The sequence below is a fragment of the Artemia sp. Qi Xiang Cuo genome, chromosome 17, assembly GCF_049724085.1.
Source record: "Artemia sp. Qi Xiang Cuo chromosome 17, ASM4972408v1, whole genome shotgun sequence".
In the NCBI taxonomy this organism is placed as follows: domain Eukaryota; kingdom Metazoa; phylum Arthropoda; class Branchiopoda; order Anostraca; family Artemiidae; genus Artemia; species Artemia sp. Qi Xiang Cuo.
This window is the reverse complement of record NC_142810.1, coordinates 28,501,953-28,525,652: the sequence shown is the minus strand read 5'-3', so window position 1 is coordinate 28,525,652 and position 23,700 is coordinate 28,501,953. Positions and strand designations below refer to the sequence as shown.

General features: G+C 34.6%; 1 protein-coding gene across 4 annotated transcripts in view; it reads left to right on the top strand.

The window, feature by feature from the left end:
- SERCA (ATPase sarcoplasmic/endoplasmic reticulum Ca2+ transporting SERCA) overlaps positions 1 to 23,700 on the top strand; it is a 98,795-nt gene that overhangs the window by 61,470 nt on the left and 13,625 nt on the right. For 2 of the 4 annotated variants that reach the window (XM_089103667.1, XM_089103668.1), the window contains exons 11-17: positions 656 to 809; positions 1,917 to 2,098; positions 6,738 to 6,958; positions 10,044 to 10,332; positions 11,796 to 11,929; positions 20,762 to 20,879; positions 22,103 to 22,220. In XM_089103667.1, coding sequence (XP_088959793.1) covers positions 656 to 809; positions 1,917 to 2,098; positions 6,738 to 6,958; positions 10,044 to 10,332; positions 11,796 to 11,929; positions 20,762 to 20,879; positions 22,103 to 22,220 — 1,216 coding nt within the window. Of the gene's footprint in view, positions 1 to 655; positions 810 to 1,916; positions 2,099 to 6,737; positions 6,959 to 10,043; positions 10,333 to 11,795; positions 11,930 to 20,761; positions 20,880 to 22,102; positions 22,872 to 23,700 lie in introns of those variants that run through there. The other 2 variants (XM_089103665.1, XM_089103666.1) reach the window with 1 other exon arrangement.

The window sequence follows — 23,700 nt, the reverse complement described above, 5'->3', positions numbered from 1 at the left end:
GTATATACAATTCTTGCTCGTTTATAAAGATGGTATATATAATCTTACTTGTGTAACTTACGTCTTTTTTCGTCCGAAAGACGGGGCTGCTGATGTGGCATAGCTTGTGTCCATCCAAGAGCTTTCAGGCACCCACCTTCTCTGTACGAACTTGTGTTTTCATAAACGGAATTTATGTGTACTTTCTAGGCATTATTTCCTTTTAGAGCTGCCTAATGTCAATTTAATGCGTGTTTTTTGGGGTAGGGGTAAGGCTCAAATTTTTTAGAAGTTTTTTCTGTGTGTTTAGGTCCTCAAGAAGTTGCATTTTTAAGCGTCAATTTTTGTATGGTGGGGGCGGTGGTTGGGGGAGGGAGCCTACTTATTGAACTTATGGAAAGTGGTAATTCTAATCTAGAGACACACTCCTTCCCTTTCAATCTTCTATGTGTAGCTCTATATGAAATAAAAAGGATAAAGATCCTCTAGTGCCATTGATGGTGCATAGGGTGTCAAGGCAGCAGGAATTGAACCCCGAGTCCCGTGTTGCCAAACAGAGCATCAATCCACTGTGCTACCACAGGGTTAGCTTTTTATAACTTGTTTACAATTATTTTTGAAAGTCTGGCTTTTAATAGCAGTGAAGAGTTTTCGATGACTTTCTTTTTATTTTTAGCAAAACTGTACATTTGTTGGGGTTGTTGGTATGCTTGACCCCCCTCGTACAGAAGTCCGTGATGCCATTGAACGCTGTCGGGCTGCTGGTATTCGTGTCATCGTTATTACTGGCGACAACAAGGCCACCGCTGAGGCTATTTGTAGGCGAATCGGTAAGTTTTCTTTTGTTTGTCTTTGATTAAATACTAAAATTTTCAGTTTTCTCAAAGTCCTTAAGACCAATTTGATAAAGGGAATTCCTTTCGAGTCCTCTGTATAGATGTGAGGATAAGCCTAGCTGCTTTAAAGGGAAGTGGTCCCCCAATATCGTTTCACTGTTGTGTAGTCGTGCCAACTGTAGTTTTTATTTTTGTATCAAACTGTAAATAGAACAAGGATCTTATGGTTTGATGATCACATGACCAAACTTTAGAATCCTCTAATTTATGTAAACTTGTTTTCTATGAGTACTTGCTATAATTTATTATGATACTTATTGGTTACACACCGAACAAACCATACGCTTAATTTGGAATAGAAGTGAATCGCAACAATTTATTTAGAAAGTAAATAAGGATACTAGTCTATGACATTCTTTTTTTTTTTTTTTTTTTATCCATTAAGCCAACGGCAATTTTTTAAATTGTTAGTAACAAAACAATTATTGTCCTTGATGAGGGCCCTATAAAAGTTAACATATTTGCCCCAGTTGTGCAATCTAAAGCTGTAAATCTAAATTCTAACCCCCCTCTCCCCTTTTAATCTGTTGAGCCTAAAAGAAGAATCTCATGATGCTTTTATAGAAATGATACGTCCACAGAAATGCTGTGGATTGTACTCTTGTTTTGCTTGTAATAAATGCCCTGCTGCTTTGGCCAACCATTTTGCTCTTTTGTAATCATTATTTACTTCTTTTCCCCTATATGACGGTTATATATCTATGGATGATTACACTCCTTCCAAAGGGTATTAGTGATGTTTTATAAATTTTATAAGCGTTTTTAATTTCTATATTTTATAGTCTCTTTATTTCTTTTATAATTTTAAATTTTATTACTAAAATAATTTTTCTTCAGTTTTGTAAATTTGAAAAGAACTACGCTTTTTATTAATTTTCTGCTGAGTTGAAATGTATTATGTAACGTAGTTAAAGCAACAGGGACCATTATTCCAAGTGTTACTGACGTCGCTCAGAAGAGAAAAGACTTGCTTAATTTAGTTTTAAAAGAAGAATGAAGCCGAACTGAGTGTACAAGTTGTTTTCAGTATGATTTTTGTAGGCGTCTTTGGTGAAGATGAAAATACGGAAGGTATGGCCTACACTGGACGCGAATTCGATGACTTGACTGTTGATGGTCAACGTGATGCAGTTGCTCGCTCTCGTCTATTTGCTCGCGTCGAGCCTTTCCACAAATCCAAGATTGTCGAGTATTTACAAGGCATGGGTGAAATTTCCGCTATGGTAAGTCAGTCTAACGTATTGTATTTTATTTCATTACTTGTGCTTCCTTTGTATGATCTGTACAGGGTTCTGTAGTAAATTTTGATTGTTCAGGCGAAAATTTCTTAGTTTATCGATTATAATTACTTCAAATAAAAAGTAGATTGAGTTTTGTGTACGAATTTCTATTACTTTTTCTACGAATTAATCTTTTCTTGTGATTGTCGTTGTTATTGTTGCTCGAGTAGAAAAAATCTGCTTATTAAGCTGAAAAGCGGTCACTCCTAGATTTACTCCTAGGTGACGTTATTTTATGTTATCACTTTTTTGACTTTAATAAATAAAAAAAATGTTGAGACTTCAAGGAATAAATATCAGTATATGTATATTAAACAGACAATTCACGATAAGTTTTTTTTTTCAGTAAAGTGCAAATTATGTTCTGGTCTTGAGAAGGCATGGGGACTGTTAACACTACTCATGTTAATTTTTGCTCGTTTTGAGTTTGACTCGGTTATTTATTGTAATATCTGTTCCGTTTTGGGTTTCATTTATTTATTGATGGTGATTTGTGGTAGTTTTACGCTTGGAAAATTGTTTGACTTTATTTCTGCTCAATTTTGGTCTAATGGAGCTCTACTTTTCTTTGAAAAACTTGTTTTGTTGAAAAAGTTTTTTAAATTTATTTCTGTTCGTTTTATATTGACATAGTCTTTTTCGCGGAAAAAATGTATGTTGAATAAACTTTTTCACCAGTGTTTAATCCTGACACAAATAGTACTGTTTAATTTAATTTTATATCTCCTCAAGTTGACCTGAAAAATATGATATAATATCGTTCCCAAAAAAATCTTTCTACGCTCTTTGACAACTTGGATACATTTACACTCTTTTGATTTATTTAAATTGTAAGAGCAAAAGCAGCAATAATAGTAGCTCAGAAGTTTCGAGCTTAATAACTCCAATTATTCTCAATATATTGCTAAGGTGTATTGTCGGAAGTCATATACACAACCTCGTCTTAGTTAGGCTCAAAGTAACGTTTAGTTCTAAAGCATAATGGGCCAATTACATAATTGTGGGGGGCTGATATTATTAATATCCTTAGAGACATGGTTACTGGGCTGTTCTACTATGTTGAACAAAATGACTGTCTAAAAATGTTGACTGGATGTGTTTGGAAAAGGAATGGGCTTGGGAGGAGGGCTGCTTGCCTTTCGATCTCTTTTGACTCTTAAAAATGGCACTAGAACTTTTTGATTTAGTTCAACATCTGCCTAAATATTCCTTGAAAGCTTCACTTTAATACTCTTGGCTAGCGTAGTAGCAATAGTTGTAGTAGTATTAGTAGCAGTACGCGAATATCACCTTTGGTTTATTCAACATCCCCTTCAACACACGCTGAAAGTTTAAACTTCATACCATGAACCGTTCCCGAAGCATTTCTTCTACGTCCTCTAACAACCTGTGTGAGTATAGTGTGTTTTATTAAGTTCCATACAGCATTCAATATTTCCCAAAATTTTCGCCTAAATACCCTGAGTTTTAGTAGCGGTGGTAGTAGTAGTAGTAAAAAAACCAACAGAGAGAACAATCTCAGTGACAAAAAAAACAACAAACGAGACAACGGACAGTGGAGAGAAAAGATGAAAAATGTAAAACAACGCGGATATTTCGCCTGTATCAAAACAAGGCGTCTTCAGCGCGAGAGAAACACAAGAAGAACAAGATAAAAACCAAGCTGAAACTAAAAATAAATAAAACCAACACCAAAAAAATATATACAATTGGCGCAAACTAATCCACGTAGGGAAAAGATGCTATTAGAGTTACTTCAGTGAGAACACCAGAGAATATCCGCATTGTTTTACATTTTTCGTCTTTTCTTTCCACTGGCTGTAGTCTCTTTTGTTGTTGTTTGTTTTTTTCACTGAGATTTTTCTCTCTGTTGGTTTTTTTCATGGCTGGCCAGTTCGGCTTAAGATCTTCCAGTAGTAGTAGCAGCAGCAGTAGTAGTAGTAGTAGTAGCAACAGTAGTAGTAGTTGTAGCAGCAGAATTAATAGTAGTGGCCTTAGCTTTAGTTGCAGTAGTAGTAGTAATAGTATAAGTAGAAACAGTAGCAATAGGATACAAATATTTTCTTTTGGTTAGTTCAACGTCTCCCACAACAAGCCCTTTTAGTTTCAATTTCACACGTCAAACTGTTCCTAAGATATTCCAGTTACGTTCATTTGACAACCTGTATACAGACGGCGTGTTGTGATTAAGTTCACCTCCCCCCAAAAAGTTCCTTGAAAATTTCGCCTTTATACCCTTAAGCATTGTTGTAATAGTAGTAGTCTTTGTATTACTAGCATTAGTATTAATAGTAATAGCGATTGTCCTGGTAGCAGCAGCAATATTAACGTATTGTCTTTACAAGTAGTTGCATTAGAAGTTGTTGTTGAAATAGTAGTAAATGTAGCAGTGATAGAAGTATTAGTAGTAGCGTGCCCATGTTGTCTTTTGGTCAGATGATAGCAGTAAGTAATGGCAGTAAGTAATAGATGATAGTAGTAAGTAACAGTAATAGTAGTGGTAGTATGTAAATATTCCCTTTTCGATCACCTCCCTTATCATTTCCTGAAAGTTCCAAAATTATTATGCACAGTTATTTATGAGTTACGCCCTTTTGACAATCTTTATGCACATAACGGTGTTTTAATTTAGTTCAGTAATCTCCTCAACATTCTTTGAAAGGCTCACCTGAGTGCCCCTTGTCTTTTTGGAAAGTAAAGATCAAACATGAACACCTTTTTCAATAATTCATACTATATGTAAAGAGTGAACGAACTGTCTAACTTACAGCCCTTAACCTGTAAAAGAAATAATTACTGGAACTTTCGACAATGCTTAACGAAATAGTTTTCTTAAAATTTTGGTTTCATGTGTTTTGCGGAATGATAGGCTTTTGGGGGAGGGGCTGATTTCCCTCCATTAACTTTTGACTCTTAGAAAGGGCACTAGATCGTCCGACTTCCAATCAAATGACCCCCACCCAATCCGAAATTTATACGACCATCCGTTCCACAAACACCTTATATGCCCGGGGTATAACTCACAACCCTTGCCCCTGTGCTCTGGAGGGTTGTATCTACCCTGAAGGCATTGTTATGCTCTCTTTTGACTATTGTGAACAGAATGGCTCTTACAATTTCGATCGGAAGCGTTTGGGGAAAAGAGGGTGTCAGGGGGGAGGGTCTAGTTGTCCTCCATCCCTTTTGACTCTTAAAAGAGAACTAGAACTTTAAATTTCCAATCAAACAAGTTTCCTCTAAAGTTCACACAAACACCCCTTCCATATAAAGCTTATGTGCCCCCGCGGCATATAAGCCCCATGCGGCATATATTCAATCAAATAAGCCCCTTCCGACATTTATATGACCATCCTTTGCATAAAAACGCTATATACCCCCAGGGCATATCTTACAACCGTCGTCCTGAGGGCTGTGTGTTTGGGGGGTGGGGTTGTAATCTTCAAAGACATAATTACTAGACCTTTTAACTATGCTGAACAAAATGGCTATCTCAAAATTTTGATTGGATGTATTTGGGGAAATGATGGGCGTAGAGGGGGGGGGGGGACTGGTTGCCCTCTGATCACGACAACTGCTATACAAAGTGCACTGTTCTAAAACCAAAAAAGGGACGCCCTTCGATCACTTTGAATCTTAAAAAGGGCCGGAACTTCTGTTACCAGTCCAATGAGTCCCCTCTAAAGTTTATGTGACCACCCTTTCTATAAAAAAACCTTATATGCCCCCAGGGCATAACTTACAACCCTTGCTCTAAGAGCTGTAGGGGGGGGGCTGTCATCCTCAAAGGGATAATTTCTGGACCTTTCAACTACACTGAACAAAATGGTCATCTCAAAATTTTGATTGGATGTGTTTGGGAAAATGATGGGCTTGGGAGGGGGGGCTGGTTGCCCTCCAATCACTTTCGATATTAAAAAGGGCACTAGCCCTTTCAATTTCCAATTTCGAAGTTTCTATGACAACTCCTTCTATACGAAGTGCCCTGGTCTAAAAAAAATATATATATATATAAAAAGCATTGTGCCCACATCGCTCTTTACTTAGGCAGTGCAATGTTCTTGGTCAAATAACAGCTTTTATTATACTTCTTGTTATAGAAAAGATAATGTACGTGCTATAGTAAGAGCTTATCATTTGGTAAGTAACAAGTTTTAATTTGGTAAGTAACAAGTAACAAGCCTGGAATTGACATGAGCACAGGGATAAAGAATAGTTTGAAAACGTCAGTAAATCTCTGTTTTGAAATTTTGTGATATCTTTTCACTAAATTTGTGATTATTTCTTGTGTATATGAGGGAAAAAAAAAATCTATAATGAGCTACGAATTTGTGATGACAGCTACACTACGTCCGTGTTTATCAGCAGAAAATTAGGTTGAAAATAGCTATGAAGATAGGCTCATCTAGTGGTTGAGTCTGCGGACAAAATCGCTGCTTATTTCTGGTTTTTGCCAACTTTACCCTGCAAATGTGACCATTTACTGAATTGCTCAGATAAAATTGCAAAATCAATGTTATTTGCTTAGTCACCCTAGTATTCACCATTCTTCAGGCTTATATAATAGTATATGGATCTATTTTAGACTGGTGACGGTGTGAACGATGCCCCAGCTTTAAAAAAGGCCGAAATTGGTATCGCCATGGGGTCTGGCACTGCTGTCGCCAAATCTGCCGCCGAGATGGTTTTAGCTGATGATAACTTCTCTACCATCGTTGCCGCCGTTGAAGAAGGTCGTGCCATCTACAACAATATGAAGCAGTTTATCCGTTATTTGATCTCTTCCAATATTGGTGAAGTTGTCTCGTAAGTTTATTTTCTTTGCGTTTTCTCCTTTTTTTTGGATAACTTTTTTTTCTTTTCTCCCAAAGTTTAATAGTCTGGAACTGTTAATTTTTTAATTGCCCTTTATCGCACAGGGAAAATGAATCGAGATTCTCTATAAAGATTATTTTCATTTTATGAAAAGTTTGTTATATTGTTTTTAGCATCAATGGCGCAGATTATTGCCGCAGCAAGAATGCAGCAAAGTTTTTTTTTTGTTTTTTTTAAGAAATTTTTGAAGATTCTTTTTGTTGAACAGTTGACCCCTCGAAAAGGGTCAGACTTGTTACTGTAGGGAACAAATAAAAAATTAAACAAGAAAGAATAATAATAAAAAAAAAAAAATTTATGTGTACAGAGTGGTGGGTTGGGTTTGGTTTTCTGGGATCAGTTTTGATGTACAGTAAGATATGGTGTTAAATACGGTTCACAATAGAACAAGCTTGGTGTTTCCATTTGTGTTTCCAGGGAATATGGAAGCCAAATAAAATTTGTACATGCGAGTTGACAATATCACCGTACAAGGTTGTTGGTCAGTTTGCGAAACTTTTGGCATTTAATGTTTATACCTAAGGCGACTGCCTTAGGTGTAATAGAGATCTCTCCCTCATGCCTAATGTGTCTCGCCAAAATGTCGTTGGGTTTCCAGTACCAGTAGAGAATAGGTTTTTTCGTCGTGGGTAGGCTCTACGATTTCTTTCTTTCAAGTTGAGGGGAATCTTTTTTTATGACCCACAAGCAAAAGCTCAAGTGGACGCGCGCCGGGTTGAGAATTCTTTGTCCAAGGGGCAAGGGTTCGATCCCTGGTGTGGCCAGTTATTTGATTTGGGACGAGGGTCAGTGGTGTGACTCTGTAAGCTCAGCCAGAGTTGACCCAGCTCTAAATGGGTACCTGGAGAAATCTGGGGAAGGTAAGCAGGAAGGGGGTGTGAGAGGATGGCTGGCCCCCAACCATCCATTGCACTTCCTGGCTGAAGGGCCACGAAACGGAGATCAGCATCGCCGGTTTGGACCTTAAGGGTCTAGTGCTTTTTTTTTACAAGCAAATCTGAAACTATTGGTAAAGCCTTTACTCAAATTCCAAACCTTGATGACGTGGATTAAGAGTCTACTAAGTCTATTATAGCGTTTCTAGTATATTGCGTTAAGAGAACCTTCAAACAAATAGGCTGCTAGGCTATTTACATTTTTTCTTCCAACTGAATCGTTCCGCATTAAACAGTCTTTGGCTTGGCATAAAGAATTGACCGAATCTTTAGCTCTGGGATATGGTACAGGGTGACTTTTTTACTAATCCAAAGCTTTTGATAGAATATACGCCTGCCAGAGAAGCTCAAATCGTTTGTAATCTGTGGTCGGCAATTCGTTGTGATTTATAGTCTCTAATTTAATTTTTTTTATGATCGGTGTCTCTGGCGTTATTACGTCTTGTGATCTGATGCTTGGATAATCAGGTTCAACTCAGAAAAACTGGAGAATTTTGTTTGCTTGTCGGTGGTCTTGCTCCGTCATCCCTGCTTCACCTTTGGATTATGCCGTCGAGGGAGCAGATGAATTTAAAATCCTGTTATTTCATTTCTCAGTTGACCAATCTTGAAGCTCCCACCTTGACCAGGCTCAATCCTCTTGGGTAGACATCTACGAGTTATTTATGCCTCGAAAAGCCGTTTTTCATCCAGTTCAATCGTCCGTCTTGATAGGTCTTACTTGGACTATCTGTCTTGGCTTTTATCTGTCTACAATTACCCAGCGTCTTGATGCAACCTATGCAACCTATTGCAAAATACTTGATAACTTCAATTCAAAATCAACGGACTCGAGCTCTTGGCAATCAACGAGCTCTTGGCAAGGTATCTTTATGCAGGATCCAGAATAGCTGACTTGGCACGACTCCAGGGGATCCAGTTTATAGAGATGGATTGAGCACCGTCAAACATTAGGTAGTATTTATATTAAATTAATTATTGTAATTTTACGAGTGCATCCACTAACGTCCTTACATTGAATAATATCCGAATTAGCTCTATATACATTTGAAAACAACTTCCTGAGGTAGTTGTCCCATCAAGGCCATTTGTTGGTCCCTTCAAGTGAAGGTATAAAAGGTGTATACAGCCCAGATAGTATCGTATATTATATAGCTATGTGCTCTATGCCTGCTGCAGTCAATCACATTATGAAAAAAGGGGAAATTAAAACATTGCTGCTGAGAAAATAACTTTTGTGTACTCATTAAAAAAAAATTTGCAGGGGGGGGGGGTGAATTTAGCTCTGGTGAAAAGTGTGTTCCAAAATTAGAAAAAAAAAACACCTTAAAATGGGGTTCTAGTCCGATCAAGCAGTTAATGTTTTATATTTCACCCCTCAACTCTCCAACGGTTTTATTGTAAAACGTCTTACGTGGTCATGCTGATCAGTGGCAGTTCTTGTCACAATAACATATAAGGCACTAAACATAGAAAAATCACAACCATAGCCATCGTCATATATATATATATATATATATATATATATATATATATATATATATATATATATATTTATTTATTTATTTATTTCTAACCTATCATACAGGTACACATAGACGGAGTGTATAGATAAAACGCCAAAAAACGGAATATGAAAAAAAAAAACTGACATCACAAGTATCAGAACAATTTATAAAGAACATCTATAAAACACTGAGCAACTTTTACTTACATACAACTTTAAATATAACTGTATAAGAAGGGAATACCATAGATGAAAACTGAGGTTGTGATTGTGTTTCGAAATACGTTTTGATAGAGCTGTTACTGGGTTGTCTATTTTATAATTATACAGTAATGCTGAATTTCGGGTCCACGTGGGTAAATGAAGTATATATATATCCCGGTACAATATATATATATATATATATATATATATATATATATATATATATATATATATATATATATATATATATATATATATATATATATATATAGTCTTTTGACATAGTCTCTTTTACCCAAGCATAAGTTGTTTTTATATTTGGTTTCAGTGTCCTGCCTCCATATACTGTTAAATAAATTTTATTTTTCAGCATTTTCTTGACTGCTGCCCTTGGACTTCCTGAAGCTTTAATTCCAGTTCAACTTTTGTGGGTCAATTTGGTCACTGATGGTCTTCCAGCTACTGCTCTTGGTTTCAATCCACCCGATCTTGACATTATGAACAAACAACCCCGTCGTGCTGATGAAGGTCTCATTACAGGATGGCTGTTTTTCCGTTATATGGCAATTGGCTCATATGTTGGTGCTGCCACTGTAGGTGCTGCCGCGCACTGGTTCATGATTTCACCCACTGGACCTGGTCTTAATTTCTACCAGTTGGTCAGTCTCTCTTTCTTTTTTTATGCTTCCCTCTTTCTTTGAGGAAATTTTTTTTAGTCTATATTCTATTATTTTTGTATTTTCTGTTGAACAACATATTTGTGGATAGAAAAATGTCTGGGATGCTGCTCTATTTCTTTCTCTCTCTTTCTCTCCCCCTTTCTCTCTCTGTTTCTTTCTCTCTTCTCTCTTTTTCTTTCTCTCTTTCTCTTTCTCTCTTCTCTCTTTTTATTTCTCTCTCTTTTTCTTTCTCTCTCTTTTTCTTTCTCTATCTTTTTCTTTCTCTCTCTTTTTCTTTCTCTCTTCTCTCTTTGTCTTTCTCTCTTTGTGTGTTTCCTTCTCTCTTTCTGTCTCTCTTTTCTTTCTTTCTTTCTTTCTTTCTTTCTTTCTTTCTCTCTTTTTCTCTTCCTTTCTCTATTTGTCTCTTCCTTTCTCTATTTCTCTCTTTCTTTCTCTCTTTGTCTCTTTCTTTCTCTCTTTGTCTCTTCCTTTCTCTATTTGTCTCTTCCTTTCTCGTTTTGTCTCTTTCTTTCTTTCTTTGTCTCTTTCTTTCTCTCTTTGTATCTTTCTTTCTCGCTTTGTCTCTTTCTTTCTCTCTTTGTCTCTTTATTTCTCTCTTTATTTCTCTCTTCTCTTTCTCTCTCTTTCTCTCTATCTCTCTTTCTCTCTCTCTCTCGTTCTCTCTCTCTCTTCCTCCTCTCCCCCACCCGCTCTCTCTCTCTCTCTCTCTATCTCTATCTCTCTCTCTTTCTCTCTCTCTCTCTCTCTCTCTCTCTCACTCTCACTCTCTTTTTTTTTCTCATTCTTCTAAATCTCGTACAGATTTTAAGTTTTTAGAAAAAATTACCTGTTTCAGTTTTATGCGACTTTATCAAATTTATCTATTAAAATCGAATTATCTTTATTCATGATGTTTCAAGGCGTGTGTGTAAGCAAGGTTTAAAGACGTAATTAGCCGAAGGTTGTTAGGAATGGGATATTATTAAAATGCAGGTGAAGTAATTTTAATGTAAGTTTAAAAAGAATTTAACATAAAAGTTCGTTAGGTGAGAGGTGGCTTATCCTAGTCATTGCCGGTGCTACAAATCTTGCAAAAAAAGCACCTGGTATTTAGTCTAAAGCAATAGCAAACTGAGTACTCATGTTCGAACATGAAAGCATGATGGGGCTACAAGTGTCATGCTTTGAGTGCGATTGTGGCTAATGTTGGTAGTGAATGCTTTTCCAAAATTAGAAAAAAAAAACTTCAAAAAGACACTAAGAAATGGCATAGTGAAATTATGAATTAGATCTCAAATGGCTAATTTTGCCGCTTTGTTCACGCATATAAACAGATACATACCAAGGGTGTAGCTAAGATTTTATTTTTTCAGAAGCTGCCCAACCCATCATGACCGGGAATGTCCAGCTATAGAAGATATCTAATTTGTGTTTAAATATTAACTATTTTGTTCTTCTTATAGAGCCATCACCTTCAATGTACACCTGAGAATGAATATTTTGAAGGTATTGATTGTGGAATCTTTAATGACCCTCATCCAATGACTATGGCTTTGTCAGTATTGGTCACTATTGAGATGTTGAATGCCGTCAACAGGTAATGCTTGTCTGTTTTTTGTATTAACCAGTAAGTGGAATTCAAAGATCAATATGAATGGTAATTATTTTCGTAAATAGTACTTAACTACATCAATTCGTTTTATTTTAAGGCCTTTTTGAACATAAGGAGTACAGTGTTGGAAAAGTAAAGCTGCATCAAGGATTTTATTACAGAAAATATTGAAAATCAAATAAAAAGTACTTTTTGGGAGGGGGGAGGGCGGAGATATTTTGATTTTATATTTCATTAATGGATGGATTTGGTCCGCATAATATATTAAATTACTTAGTTTATGTCTGTCTTCATATATAACTTAACCCTCCCCCCCCCCCCACCCTTTCTCAAATGATTATTCTTGATCGGTTCTTCTTTACAAGGAATGAGGAGGGTGGGATGAATTTGTCTTTGCAAAGATATGCTTTGTAAAGTAATTATCCTAAATATTAAGTGGAAAGGGTATTATTTTGCTTTTATGAAGTCTTCTTGGCTTTTTTTCATATTGTCGCCATTTTTTAGTTTGGGGTTTTGAGCAATATTTTTTTTTTCATTATTATTATTATTTGTACGTAATTGTTATTACTGTTATAATATTGACAAGGAAAATTTAGCTAACAGCAGTTGAAGGTAACCAAATGGTTTTGACTTAGCCACTTACGCATTCGATATTAAGATGAATAATTATTTACTTTTTCTAAATTATTATATTAGCCTTTAATGGGAATCGATATGTAGATGGACTTTTATGCTAGTTGCTATGAATCAATGTTTATCTATATGTAACATAAGCTTCTGACTAAATTTCCCCACAGCAGGACAGGGGCGTCGTTTGGGGATGGCAAGGGGGAGAGCATCTGTGGAGAAAAAATATTATACATCCCATGCCTTTTGACTATCCAGATATAGACCCCTCTTGCCCCCCCCCCAATAAAAATGCTGGAGATTCGTCCCTTCAACATTTTTCGGCGTATATTTTGAAATGTGATATATATATATATATATATATATATATATATATATATATATATATATTTCTCTTAGTTTTTTTTTTTTTTTTTTTTTTTTTTTTTTTTTTTTTTCAGGGAGGGTGTGTATGTTACAATCTTCTAAAAAAGAAACAAAGCCTACAGAACAAAAGTGATTTTCCAGGATTATTGCTCAAGTGTTTAAAGGGAAAATTGTTACATTGCTAATAGAGGTTTGCTAGGGCTATATAATTTAATTAGTAAGGTATGTTCACTATGATCTACCAACGTAAAGCATCATTGGTCTCATCACAATTGAGGGTAAACCTCTGACAGTTTGATGGTTCGTAACCTTCTTGAGTGATACTTAAGGACATTCCCTGCTTTTAATGTTGAAATTTCGAAAAATGTTTTTTCTGACAGTTTCCTTTTCAGGAACCAAAAAAAAATTGTTTTGTATTCATCCATTCATTCTGTTCAGTTGATAAAATTGAGATATAAACTGTCATAATTTATTGTATCAAATGTGCATCATTAATCTTTTTATTTTTTTCTTTATTTAAATAAAGTACAGGTTGAACTGCACCATTAGGGTTGTATCCAGGATTATTTTTTTTGGGGGGGGGGCATTTTTTCAGGGGGATACAGTTGCAAAAAAAAAAAATTTAAACGCATCAAAAATGTGTTTTTATGCATTTTTCTACGTTTTGAAAAGTCGGACAAACATTTCGGGGTCGGGGGTTCATCCCCCAAACCCCTGCCCTGAATGTAACAACCCCCTTGTACCACATAGGACGTGCTTTTAAATTGACCAACAAAGGAGTTGTACCTCTTCCAATTGACAAGCATTTCTATTTGTTCCAAATACATCCCAGATGTATTGACAGAGCGGTGAGGAGAAAATACTTATTAAGGTAGAGATTAAATAAAAAAACAAGTTTTTTCAGCTGAAAGTAAGTAGTAACATTAAAACTTAAAACGAACAGAAATTATTACGTATATGAAGGAGGTTGCCCACTCCTCTACCTCACTCTTTATGCTAAATTTTTTAGTATTTTTAAAAAACAGTCTTATTGTTCTAATTAAACCGCCCTTGTGTTTGGGAGTCATTATTAAAGAATTGGGACAAAATTCAAACTTTAACGTCAAGAGCGAGATGTTGAGGAGGGGAAGGCCGCCCTCATATACGTAATAGTTTCTGTTCCTTTTAAGTTTCAATGTTACTTGTTACTTTCAGTTGAAAGAAGTTGTTTTTTTGTTTTTTATTTCTGATCGTTTTTAAGGAGGAAGAGTTAATAGATAAATTTTGTAATCCCAGCTGTTTTTGTCAGTGCTGCCATAGATTCTTGAGTTTGGAATTCCAGGTGTTATGTCAATGTTGCCAGACCAAAACTCCTATTTAGATACTACGTCATGTTTGAGGGTTTCTGCCTGTCTTTTGCACCTCGAAAATAAATTTATGTTCTTAATTACAACTTACTCTTCAGTCAAGTCTATATTAAAGCTGTCATGTCAGAAAAAAAAGCTTACAGGTTTAAACGCAACCAGTTATATACTGTAACTAGGAAGGCCCAAAAAACAAAATCTGTAATTATTACAAATGATGATTCAATATTTGACAAGGGATTACAACAATTTTAAAACATTAAAAAATAATACAATTAGAGAGCATAAATTACGTTTTTCCCCCCCCCCCCCCCCCCCCAGCAGTGGTCGTATCGTTTTTAGTATCTATGACGCATGTAAAACACAAGATGGCAAACTGCTTTGATATTAGTGACCAAAGAACCTTATAAAAATTACTAATTTTGTTTTAATTGTATTTAAAATTAAACAACGAAAACAGCAAAACCGTTTATGTTTCAAAAACGTGTGAACAGTTTAATCGAAAAATCAAATTATGCAGTACCTTGTGACAGTGCAGTGGATAAGGCCGTGACTCACACTTAAGGGTTTTCTGGTTCAATCCCTCATGTCACAAGGAAAGCTGTTTGAAAAGGTAGGAAATCAAATTTTTTTAAGACATAACAAACTATTTTTTTTTCTTTTTTTGAAAAGTCTTATTGTTTTACACTTTATCATATTTTATCCCCCCTCCAATTATAAAAAATGCACCAACATGTCAGGTAAAGTATTCAAGGAAATTTTTTTCTATTTTGTGGAATGATTACGCTGTCACTTCAAACATGGCAGCTAAGATTTTTTTTTCTCCTTTTTTTTCTAACACAAAGGTCTTTTACCCTTGATGTAGTAAAATAAATGTTTAAGAAAATGCTCAAGTTTAGGAAACTACTCTGCTTAGACAGAAAAACTAACAATCCTCAAAATTTTCTTTTTTACCTGTACTCAAGGCCTTACCCAAAGGGGGGTAATGCCTTTAGTTGTTGTTTTTTTTTTCTAGTAGGAAAATATTGATCTTTTAACACTGATTGAAGGTACGTGTTATTAAGCTTGGGCTTCTGAATAAAAAAAATGTTAACATTAGAGATATTTGTTGGAGTTAACCAATTTTTAAAGATATTTTATATTGCAAATAGTTTCTCAGTCGTATATATTGACCAGAAATTGCACCTTCTTGTGCTCTCAACCGACTTAATAAATCAGGAATCAATACCTCATCCCTCTAGGAAATTCTCTCGCAACTCCTCTTGAATTTCGGTTGTTAAATGGGTGTCTCCTATTATAGTTCCTAAAAGAAATAATAACAAGAAAATATGTCCGAACATAGCTGTGTGATAAAAGTGTGATAAAATATGTGATAAAAGATGTGATAAATAGTTCAATATGTTGGTGGATCATTTTAGAATCCTCATATGTACCTTGATGCTATTGGGTTCAAGTTAAAACTTTCTGGCAATCTTTTTTCCTGCATTTAGTTCATTCCCTTTCCAGTTTTCATTTTGGGAATAAAATATAGCTACCAATGAAAATAAAAAATTGACTACATTATTAGCTATGCTGTGTGTTTTTATAATGGATTTTGCTCTTCTTAGCTTATGACGTATTTTAAACTATCGCACAAATCCGAATATCATGGCCATTGATTCCGTAAAAGACAACATTTACCCTTACCATGTTTGATTTAAACATGCTATCGGGAATATAAAAAAAAAAAAAAAAAAAAAAAAAAAAAAAAAAAAATAGATATAGCCAGATGAGAAGAGTTTCAGAAGGTAGTGAAATGTCATGGTGCAATTTCTAGTTGCAAACAATTCAAATTTGCGAGAAAATTCATTAAAAAATATGAATTATTAATTCCGAATTTTAGTATAATTTTGCCGTGCTGGTAAAACTTTTAAACATTTGCTCCGCAATTCACCGAATTTTATTGATAAGTGGGGGCTCTTCTTTGACTCAAAATTGACTATGGGTTATGTGAGAACACATCTCTATCCAATTGTATTGCTTCAGATGGTTTCAGAAGTTTGCGCCAAATTTTTGAGTTGTAAAACGATGGTCCATTAATTCCCGCTTGATGATAGGCCTCTTGAAGTGTACTTCAGACCCAACCCATCGTTAATACTTAAATACAGAGTGGTATAATCAGGATAAATAAATCCTGTGTCTAAAGTTATAATGCAAAGCTAACAAAGGGGTTTCATGTTCTTCTTCTTCTACAATCCAACTTTTAAGGTTTTTCAGAAAATGAGTGATTTACTTGGTTGTGGTGGCTCTTGCAAAGAAGACTTAGTGTCCCTTCTAGCTATGGTTACCTTAGCAGTTGAAGAGTCGAAATTTTTTTTTGGGGTGAAGCTGAATGAGTTTCAAGATGATCTTGACATCGCAACTTTCACATTCATTCTTTGTACCATGTCCCTTCCACTCTCATCTGCTGGGGTCGAACGCATTTTTAGTGTGGTCTCAATTGTCATAACGAAGCCAGGAAACCACATTGCAGTTGAGACCGTTTTCTCCTTGATTCGAACTAGGGATAATATCTGCGATCATAGTACTTATGTCGGAATCTTCGGAGGAAAAAGGAAGAAGAATAAGTACTTGACGAAGTAATGGTGCGATGCTCTGAAGTTTTGTTTTGCAATTTTGTTTTTTAAACTTGACTTATTTTGTGTTTCTAAGGAAATCCTCATCTTTTTTATTTTGAAAGCAGTCATTACTCTGTTTTGTTCATTCTTAATTATTCCATCCATTTAAACTGAGTTGCTCGAAGTACTACAATCAAATTCAACTTGGCGGTAGCTCAAGGTCAGATTATCGAGTCGACTCGTGTAGCTATTCAGCAGTCTTTTTTATTACAGCCAGGATTCCCACAGGCACATTCCAGTTCTGATAAAGAGCTCTCCTTCTGCTATCCATGCTACCCATTCTCTTGTTCGTTCTCGTTCTGTTATGCGACAATTCCCATGATAAAAAAAAAACGATTAGAGTTTAGTGTTGTCGATTTCTTTTATTTTTTTTAATATGCATGCTCTTCGGTTTGAAGAAATACATTTTTGATAAAAAGAAAAAGGGAGGAAAGAGAAATAGTCAGAGTGAGCAGGTTTCTAATCCTCTTAAATAGGTGAGTTAACAGCCTTGAATATTGATTTAGGGGTTGAGCTAAGCATCTTTCTCTGATTCTGAACTGGATAAGATGAAATAATACTTAGCCCATTTTTGCCACTCCAGGAAGTGGGCAATAACTGAATAAATGGTCATTGCCGATTCGTACCTGTGAATGGGCATATCTTTATTAATAATCATTGTTCCTTTGAAACGGTCTTAGTCTCAGATGAGTTATATCTTTTAGTGTGGGTCAAATTTGTTGAATTAATCATGAAAGTTAGTTTCCTTCTGAGCACCACAAAGTGCAATTGCGTATTTATTTCACACCATATAAAATACACAAGATGAGTGACATTTCCAGACCCCGTTCACATTTGATGTTAACAGTATTGTCACCTTTTTAGCTTGTCAATCAGGGCTATTTTTATGTTCAATGCCATCAATTTCGTTCTGTTTGTTTTCCTTATTGTAAATTGTGTGGGTGTCCTACTTATGTTTTAATCTGTCTCCTTTTTTGCCGGGAATAAAAGCTTTTATTATAGATTATTTGATTATTTACATATCAATCAAACGATTGGTGAAATGAAGTTCAGGTGGTAAATTTTTTCCCAGTTCCTAATTCTTCATTAGCCGAGCTAGACGGTTGTAGAATGTAATCTAGATTATAGATTACGACAACCTAAATTATATATATATATATATATATATATATATATATATATATATATATATATATATATATATATATATATGTGTGTGTGTATTTATGTATGTATGTTCTCGAAAACGGCTCCAAATTTTTTCGGGAAAATTGGTATCTTGGGATGTTCTCGCATAAAAAAAACGATCTAAATAGGCCTAAGTCTGAGAAAAATCGTTAAGAGCCTTAATTTTGGTTTTTGCAATTGACGTCATTTACTATGTTATTACATCATATAAGCATTTTTTATGACATTATGACAAAAGACAAGCCAAGGCAAAAAAAAAAGATGTTTTTGTCCCACCACCTGAACAATTAAAAGAAACTCAGGTGGTCGTCAATGCCTTCCATACCTTGTAAAATCAAAAACCTGGACTATATAAATCGTTGAGAGAAAAAGAAGTTTTTATCCCACCACCTGAACAATTAAAAGAAACAAAGGTTTGGTGATATATCTCTCATAATTACAAAAGACAAGCCGAGGCAAAACTTAAGGTCCAATAAAAAAAAAAAAAATCAATTTTACAAAGGTACTATTTCTAATTTAAGGCTCATTCTGACGTCATGACATCAAGAAAAGGCTCAAATTGTCTGTGGTTCGAAGAAACGCAACAATGAGAACCTATGTATAGAAGCCTATCATATGCCCCATACCTTTGTTAAAAAAAGCAAAGGTTCGGCGATATTTATTTCATAATTACGAGAGATAAGCCGAGGTGTAACGAACCAAACAAATTGAAAATGATAGCGATGATGATTGGGTTTTGGATTTTTACATGGATAAGGTCATCAATACCTACCGTACTTTTGAAAGATAAAAAATATGGACTGGATAAATCGTTGGAAGAAAAAGAAGTTTTTGTCCCACTACCTGAAAAATTAAAAGAAACAGGGTTCGGCGATACGTCTTTCATAATGACAAAAGACAAGCCAAAACAAAGAAGCAGTTTTGTTCCCCCCATCTAAAAAATTAAAAGACACAAAGTGGGTCGTCGAAACTTTGGATGCCTTTGAAAATCAAGACCTTGGAAAAGAAAAATTGTTAAAAGAAAAAGAAGTTATGGTAGCATCGCCTGAGTAACTAAACGAAACAAAGGTTCGGCGATATGTCTTTCACACTGACAAAAGACAAGCCGAGGCAAAAGCTAAAGGTCCAGTAAAAGAAATATGTAAATTTACAAAGAAACTACTTCTAATTTTAGGCTCTTTTCGATGCAACTAAATCCCGAAAGGGAACAAATGGTCTCTGTATCGAAGACAAACAACAGTTAAAGCTTATACTTAGAAGCTTGTCGCGTGCCCTATTCCTCTGTTAAAAAAAACAAAGATTCGATGATACGTATTTCATAATTACGAGGGATAAGCCGAGGTGTAACGAACCAGACAAATTGAAAATGATTGCGATGACGTTTGGATTTGGATTTTAACATGGGTAAGGTCATCAATACCTACTATACTTTTGAAAATAAAAAATATGGACTGGATAAATCGTTGGAAGAAAAAGAAGTTTTTGTCCCACCACCTGAAAAATTAAGAGAAACAAAGGGTTCGGCGATACGTCTTTCATAATGACAAAAGACAAGGCAAAAAAAAAAGTTTTTGTCCCACCACCTGAACAATTAAAAGAAACAAAGGTGGTTGTCAATGCCTTCCATATCTTTGAAAATCAAAACCTGGACTAGATGAATTGCTGGAAGAAGAAGAAGTTTTTATCCCACCGTCTGAGCAATTGAAACAAGAAAAGGGTCAGCAACAGGTGATTCATAATGACAAAAGACAAGCCGAGGCAAAAGTAAAAGGTTTAATAAAAAAAAAAAAAAAAAAAAAAAATGTAATTTTAAAAAGGCACCACTTCTAATTTAAGGTCCATTTGGACGTCATGACATCAAAAAAAGGCTCAAATTGTCTGTGTTTAGAAGACAAGCCACAGTGAAAATCTATATATAGAAACCTGCCGCGTGCCGGGGACCGGTGGCAAAGCCGCTGGGCTCTCGGTACAATATAATATATATATATATATATATATATATATATATATATATATATATATATATATATATATATATATATATATATATATATGCAATTATTTTATGTCAAAAATGAAGATTTAGGGTGATATATCCCACTTTCGACAGTCAAATTTTAACTCCTTAAATAAATAAATAAAAAAAAAATAATAATAATAATTTGTCCATTAGAATCAAGAAAATTGAGATAGGTTTGGTACTAATGTCTTGAGATAGCCAACAAAAAGCGTTTGTTCTATTGTCCACACAAACTGTAATTGAGCATCTTTACTTCTTGTCTCTCAACAGACACCATACAAAAAAACTATTTCCCGTAAAGAAATGTTCAGAGGTTGCGCTTGTGGTAAAGATAGATATTACTTTCATCTAAACTAACGAATTATACTTTGTACCAAAGGAGTTGCAAAGCAATACGTTATCAAGTTGTAGTACATTAAGAAAACAAAATCGGGTGGAAGATTTTTGTCACTAGTTCCAGCTTTTTTTTTGCATTTTCAATAACATTTGGTGCTTAATTCCTACTCTTCAAATACACCCCCCTCTACACTCACACACACACCTGAGTAAGTTTTGTATATATGTGGTCTAGGACATTATTTGTTTTTTTGTTTGACACATGTACATTCTTTTGCAGCTTGTCTGAAAACCAATCTCTCTTGGTTATGCCACCCTGGTGTAATATCTGGCTCATCTCTGCCATCTGCCTTTCCATGACTCTTCACTTCGTTATCCTTTATGTCGAGATCCTGTCTGTAAGTACTTTTTGCCATTATTTTTGTCAGTGTTGAAAAGTATTAACAAAAAAAAAATAATAATATAAGTCAGGAAAGATGAAATATGAAAAAGTGAAAAAACTTGTATATATATTCTTTTAAATATCTCATGACCGACTATAAATTTTAAGGAACACTTTCCTTAAAAATTTGGGTACTTTTAGACTTCTAAAATTTCTAATTATTTAGCAGTCTTCCAAATGAGTATTTTTTATACACGATTCAAATATAGGCCAACGTTGGATCAATTTTTTTTTCTTGTATTCTTAATTTTTTTTTCTCTATCTCCATTGGATAATTTAAAAATCATTTTCCACAAAATTATGAGTGTTAGAATAAAAAATGCAAGTTTGTCTTTGAGTTTTACTTAAAAATCTGTATGAATAAAACCCTAATTTCTGGATATAAATATATAGATATTTATAATCCCACAGAATATCCTCTCTCTCTCTCTCTCTCTCTCTCTCTCTCTCTCTCTCTCTCTCTCTCTCTCTCTCTCTCTCTCTCTCTCTCTCTCTCTCTCTCTCTCTCTCTCTCTCTCTCTCTCTTTCTCTCTCTCCCTCTCTCTCTCTCCTCCCTCTCTCTCTTTTTCATAAATACCTGTTTATTTTGATCTTAGCCTGGACAATTTAACCCTTCGTCTCATTTCATTTACAGTTGTTCTTCAGGTTTTTTTTTCTGAAGGGAGAGCTGGGAGAGAGGGGGGTTGTTAGTCAATCTTTGCTTGTTCAGAGTTGTAGCGTGCTAAAGCTTTGGACCTCCATATATTTTAGAATTATGTGCAAAGATCCAGTTATATTTATGAACACAGGCTCGGCTCTTATCTTTTTATATTTTTTTAGTTCAAACATTAAATCATGTAAAAAAAAAATCTAGACAAGTTTTTGCATAAAAAAAAATTTTGGCCACCCTAAGCTCAAATTCTCAAATCTTGAATAGTAAGCTGACTTTAGATATTTAAAAGTAAAATAGTGGATGATAAACATCCTGTTTGTTCTTTTGAGTTCGGTGTAAGAAATTTGATTAAATTTCGTTTTTAATTAATTTGATTAAAATTGATTAAATTTGATTGAAATTTGATTAAATTTCGATTAAATTATGTTTTTATTTTAACCACTGCCACCCTTCCCCTAAAGTAATTGTAATTTCTCCCCTCGTCACAATTGAAAGGCCAGGGCTGATGTACTTCTAATCTTTTCCAGACTGTCTTCCAAATTTGTCCGCTGACATTAACAGAATGGATTGTTGTATTGAAGATCAGTTTCCCAGTGTTGCTTCTAGATGAAGTTCTCAAATTTGTAGCCAGAAAATACACCGATGGTATGCCGCTTATTTCATATTTTGTTGATGCATGGGGTCTCGTCCTCGCATGGGCCTTATTTTTTGGAGTGATATTCTACTCCCCGTTATAACTATGAACAATTTTAGGAACTTTATATACCCCACTGAGACGTGCGACGAAAGTGGTATTGCTCTCTGAGAACATGGCAACAAAATTTTTTTGAAGTTTTTATTTATTTATTTTAGATATTTTTTCTCTAGTGACGGGAACCAATGAACACAGTAATGCCATGTATCACACAAATTTGTACAGTTTACGTCATTTAAGTAAATGTTAGAAATTTACATTCCATTGGTGGTGAGCTATAAAATTCGCCCTTACCATTTAGATTTACACCTTTCCACAAATTCTCATTTTCTAAAAAATTGTGCGGAAAAATATGGTAAAATATTTAAATTGATAAATTTTCTTTAATAATAATCAAAAACATGTAGAAATACTTAAATTTTCCTTTCTTCCTTGCGTTAAAAAATTTCCAATAGTGATATTTTTATCATTTCATTCTTTAAAGTCATCGGTAATTTTTAACACAAGAAAATTTGTGGAATAGTCAATATCTCAGTTTCAAAATGGACTCTTTTCTTACGACTGTGTTTAAGTGTATTTATAAAACTTAGCATGTATTTGTCTTGTCTGTTTTATATAGAAAGCCCCATGTTTTGAAATAAAAGTTAGTTTTTGCGTTACTTATTTACTAACAGTAGTTTGAATAACCGTTTGAAGTATTAGAAAGAAAAAAAAATGTTTTTCGTGCAGATTACAAATGCTTAGGCTTAAGTACGGACGAATTCAGTTTTGAAGTCGGAAGATGTTTCAATCGTTAGAAGCCAAAGTGATTTAATTCGCCTTTTTTGTTGATTCTTATTTACAATCTTATTTGCTTTACATTGACTTAAAAAAATCCTTAGCACTACAAAGCATTTGAGATATTTAGTTCTAAAAAGGCTACTAAAACATAATTCGGTTTTGAAATCATATCACAATAGCTACTGGTTCGGCAAATGAGCTATTCATTAAAAATTTTTGATTTTTTGAAATCAAAGTTCCCAAATTTTATGAATTTTAGTTGATAAAATTCAAATAATGGCAAGCTCAAATAATTCTTTAGTTGAGACGAAAACCTTAAATGCGAGTTGAATTATTTCGGTTTGACATTTTTTATAAGATTAAATTTGGTTGTAAAATTATACTCATAAATCTCTTGTGCCATGTGTGGTCTATAGACCGCACAATTAAAATAAGTCTAGGAATTTGCCAAATTAGTTAGTCCCTTGTCTAAAATTTTACAGGAAAGTAAAAAAAAAAAAAAAATCAAGATAGGTTCTAAAATTTACTGGTTTTTCGTAGCCTAAGAAATTCACTTATTGAGATTTTGAAAAGATTTAATTTTAGGGAAGTTGGTTTCTTTCAGTGGCGGATCCATGAGGGTGAGGCCCCCCCCCCCTAGCGTAGTCTAAA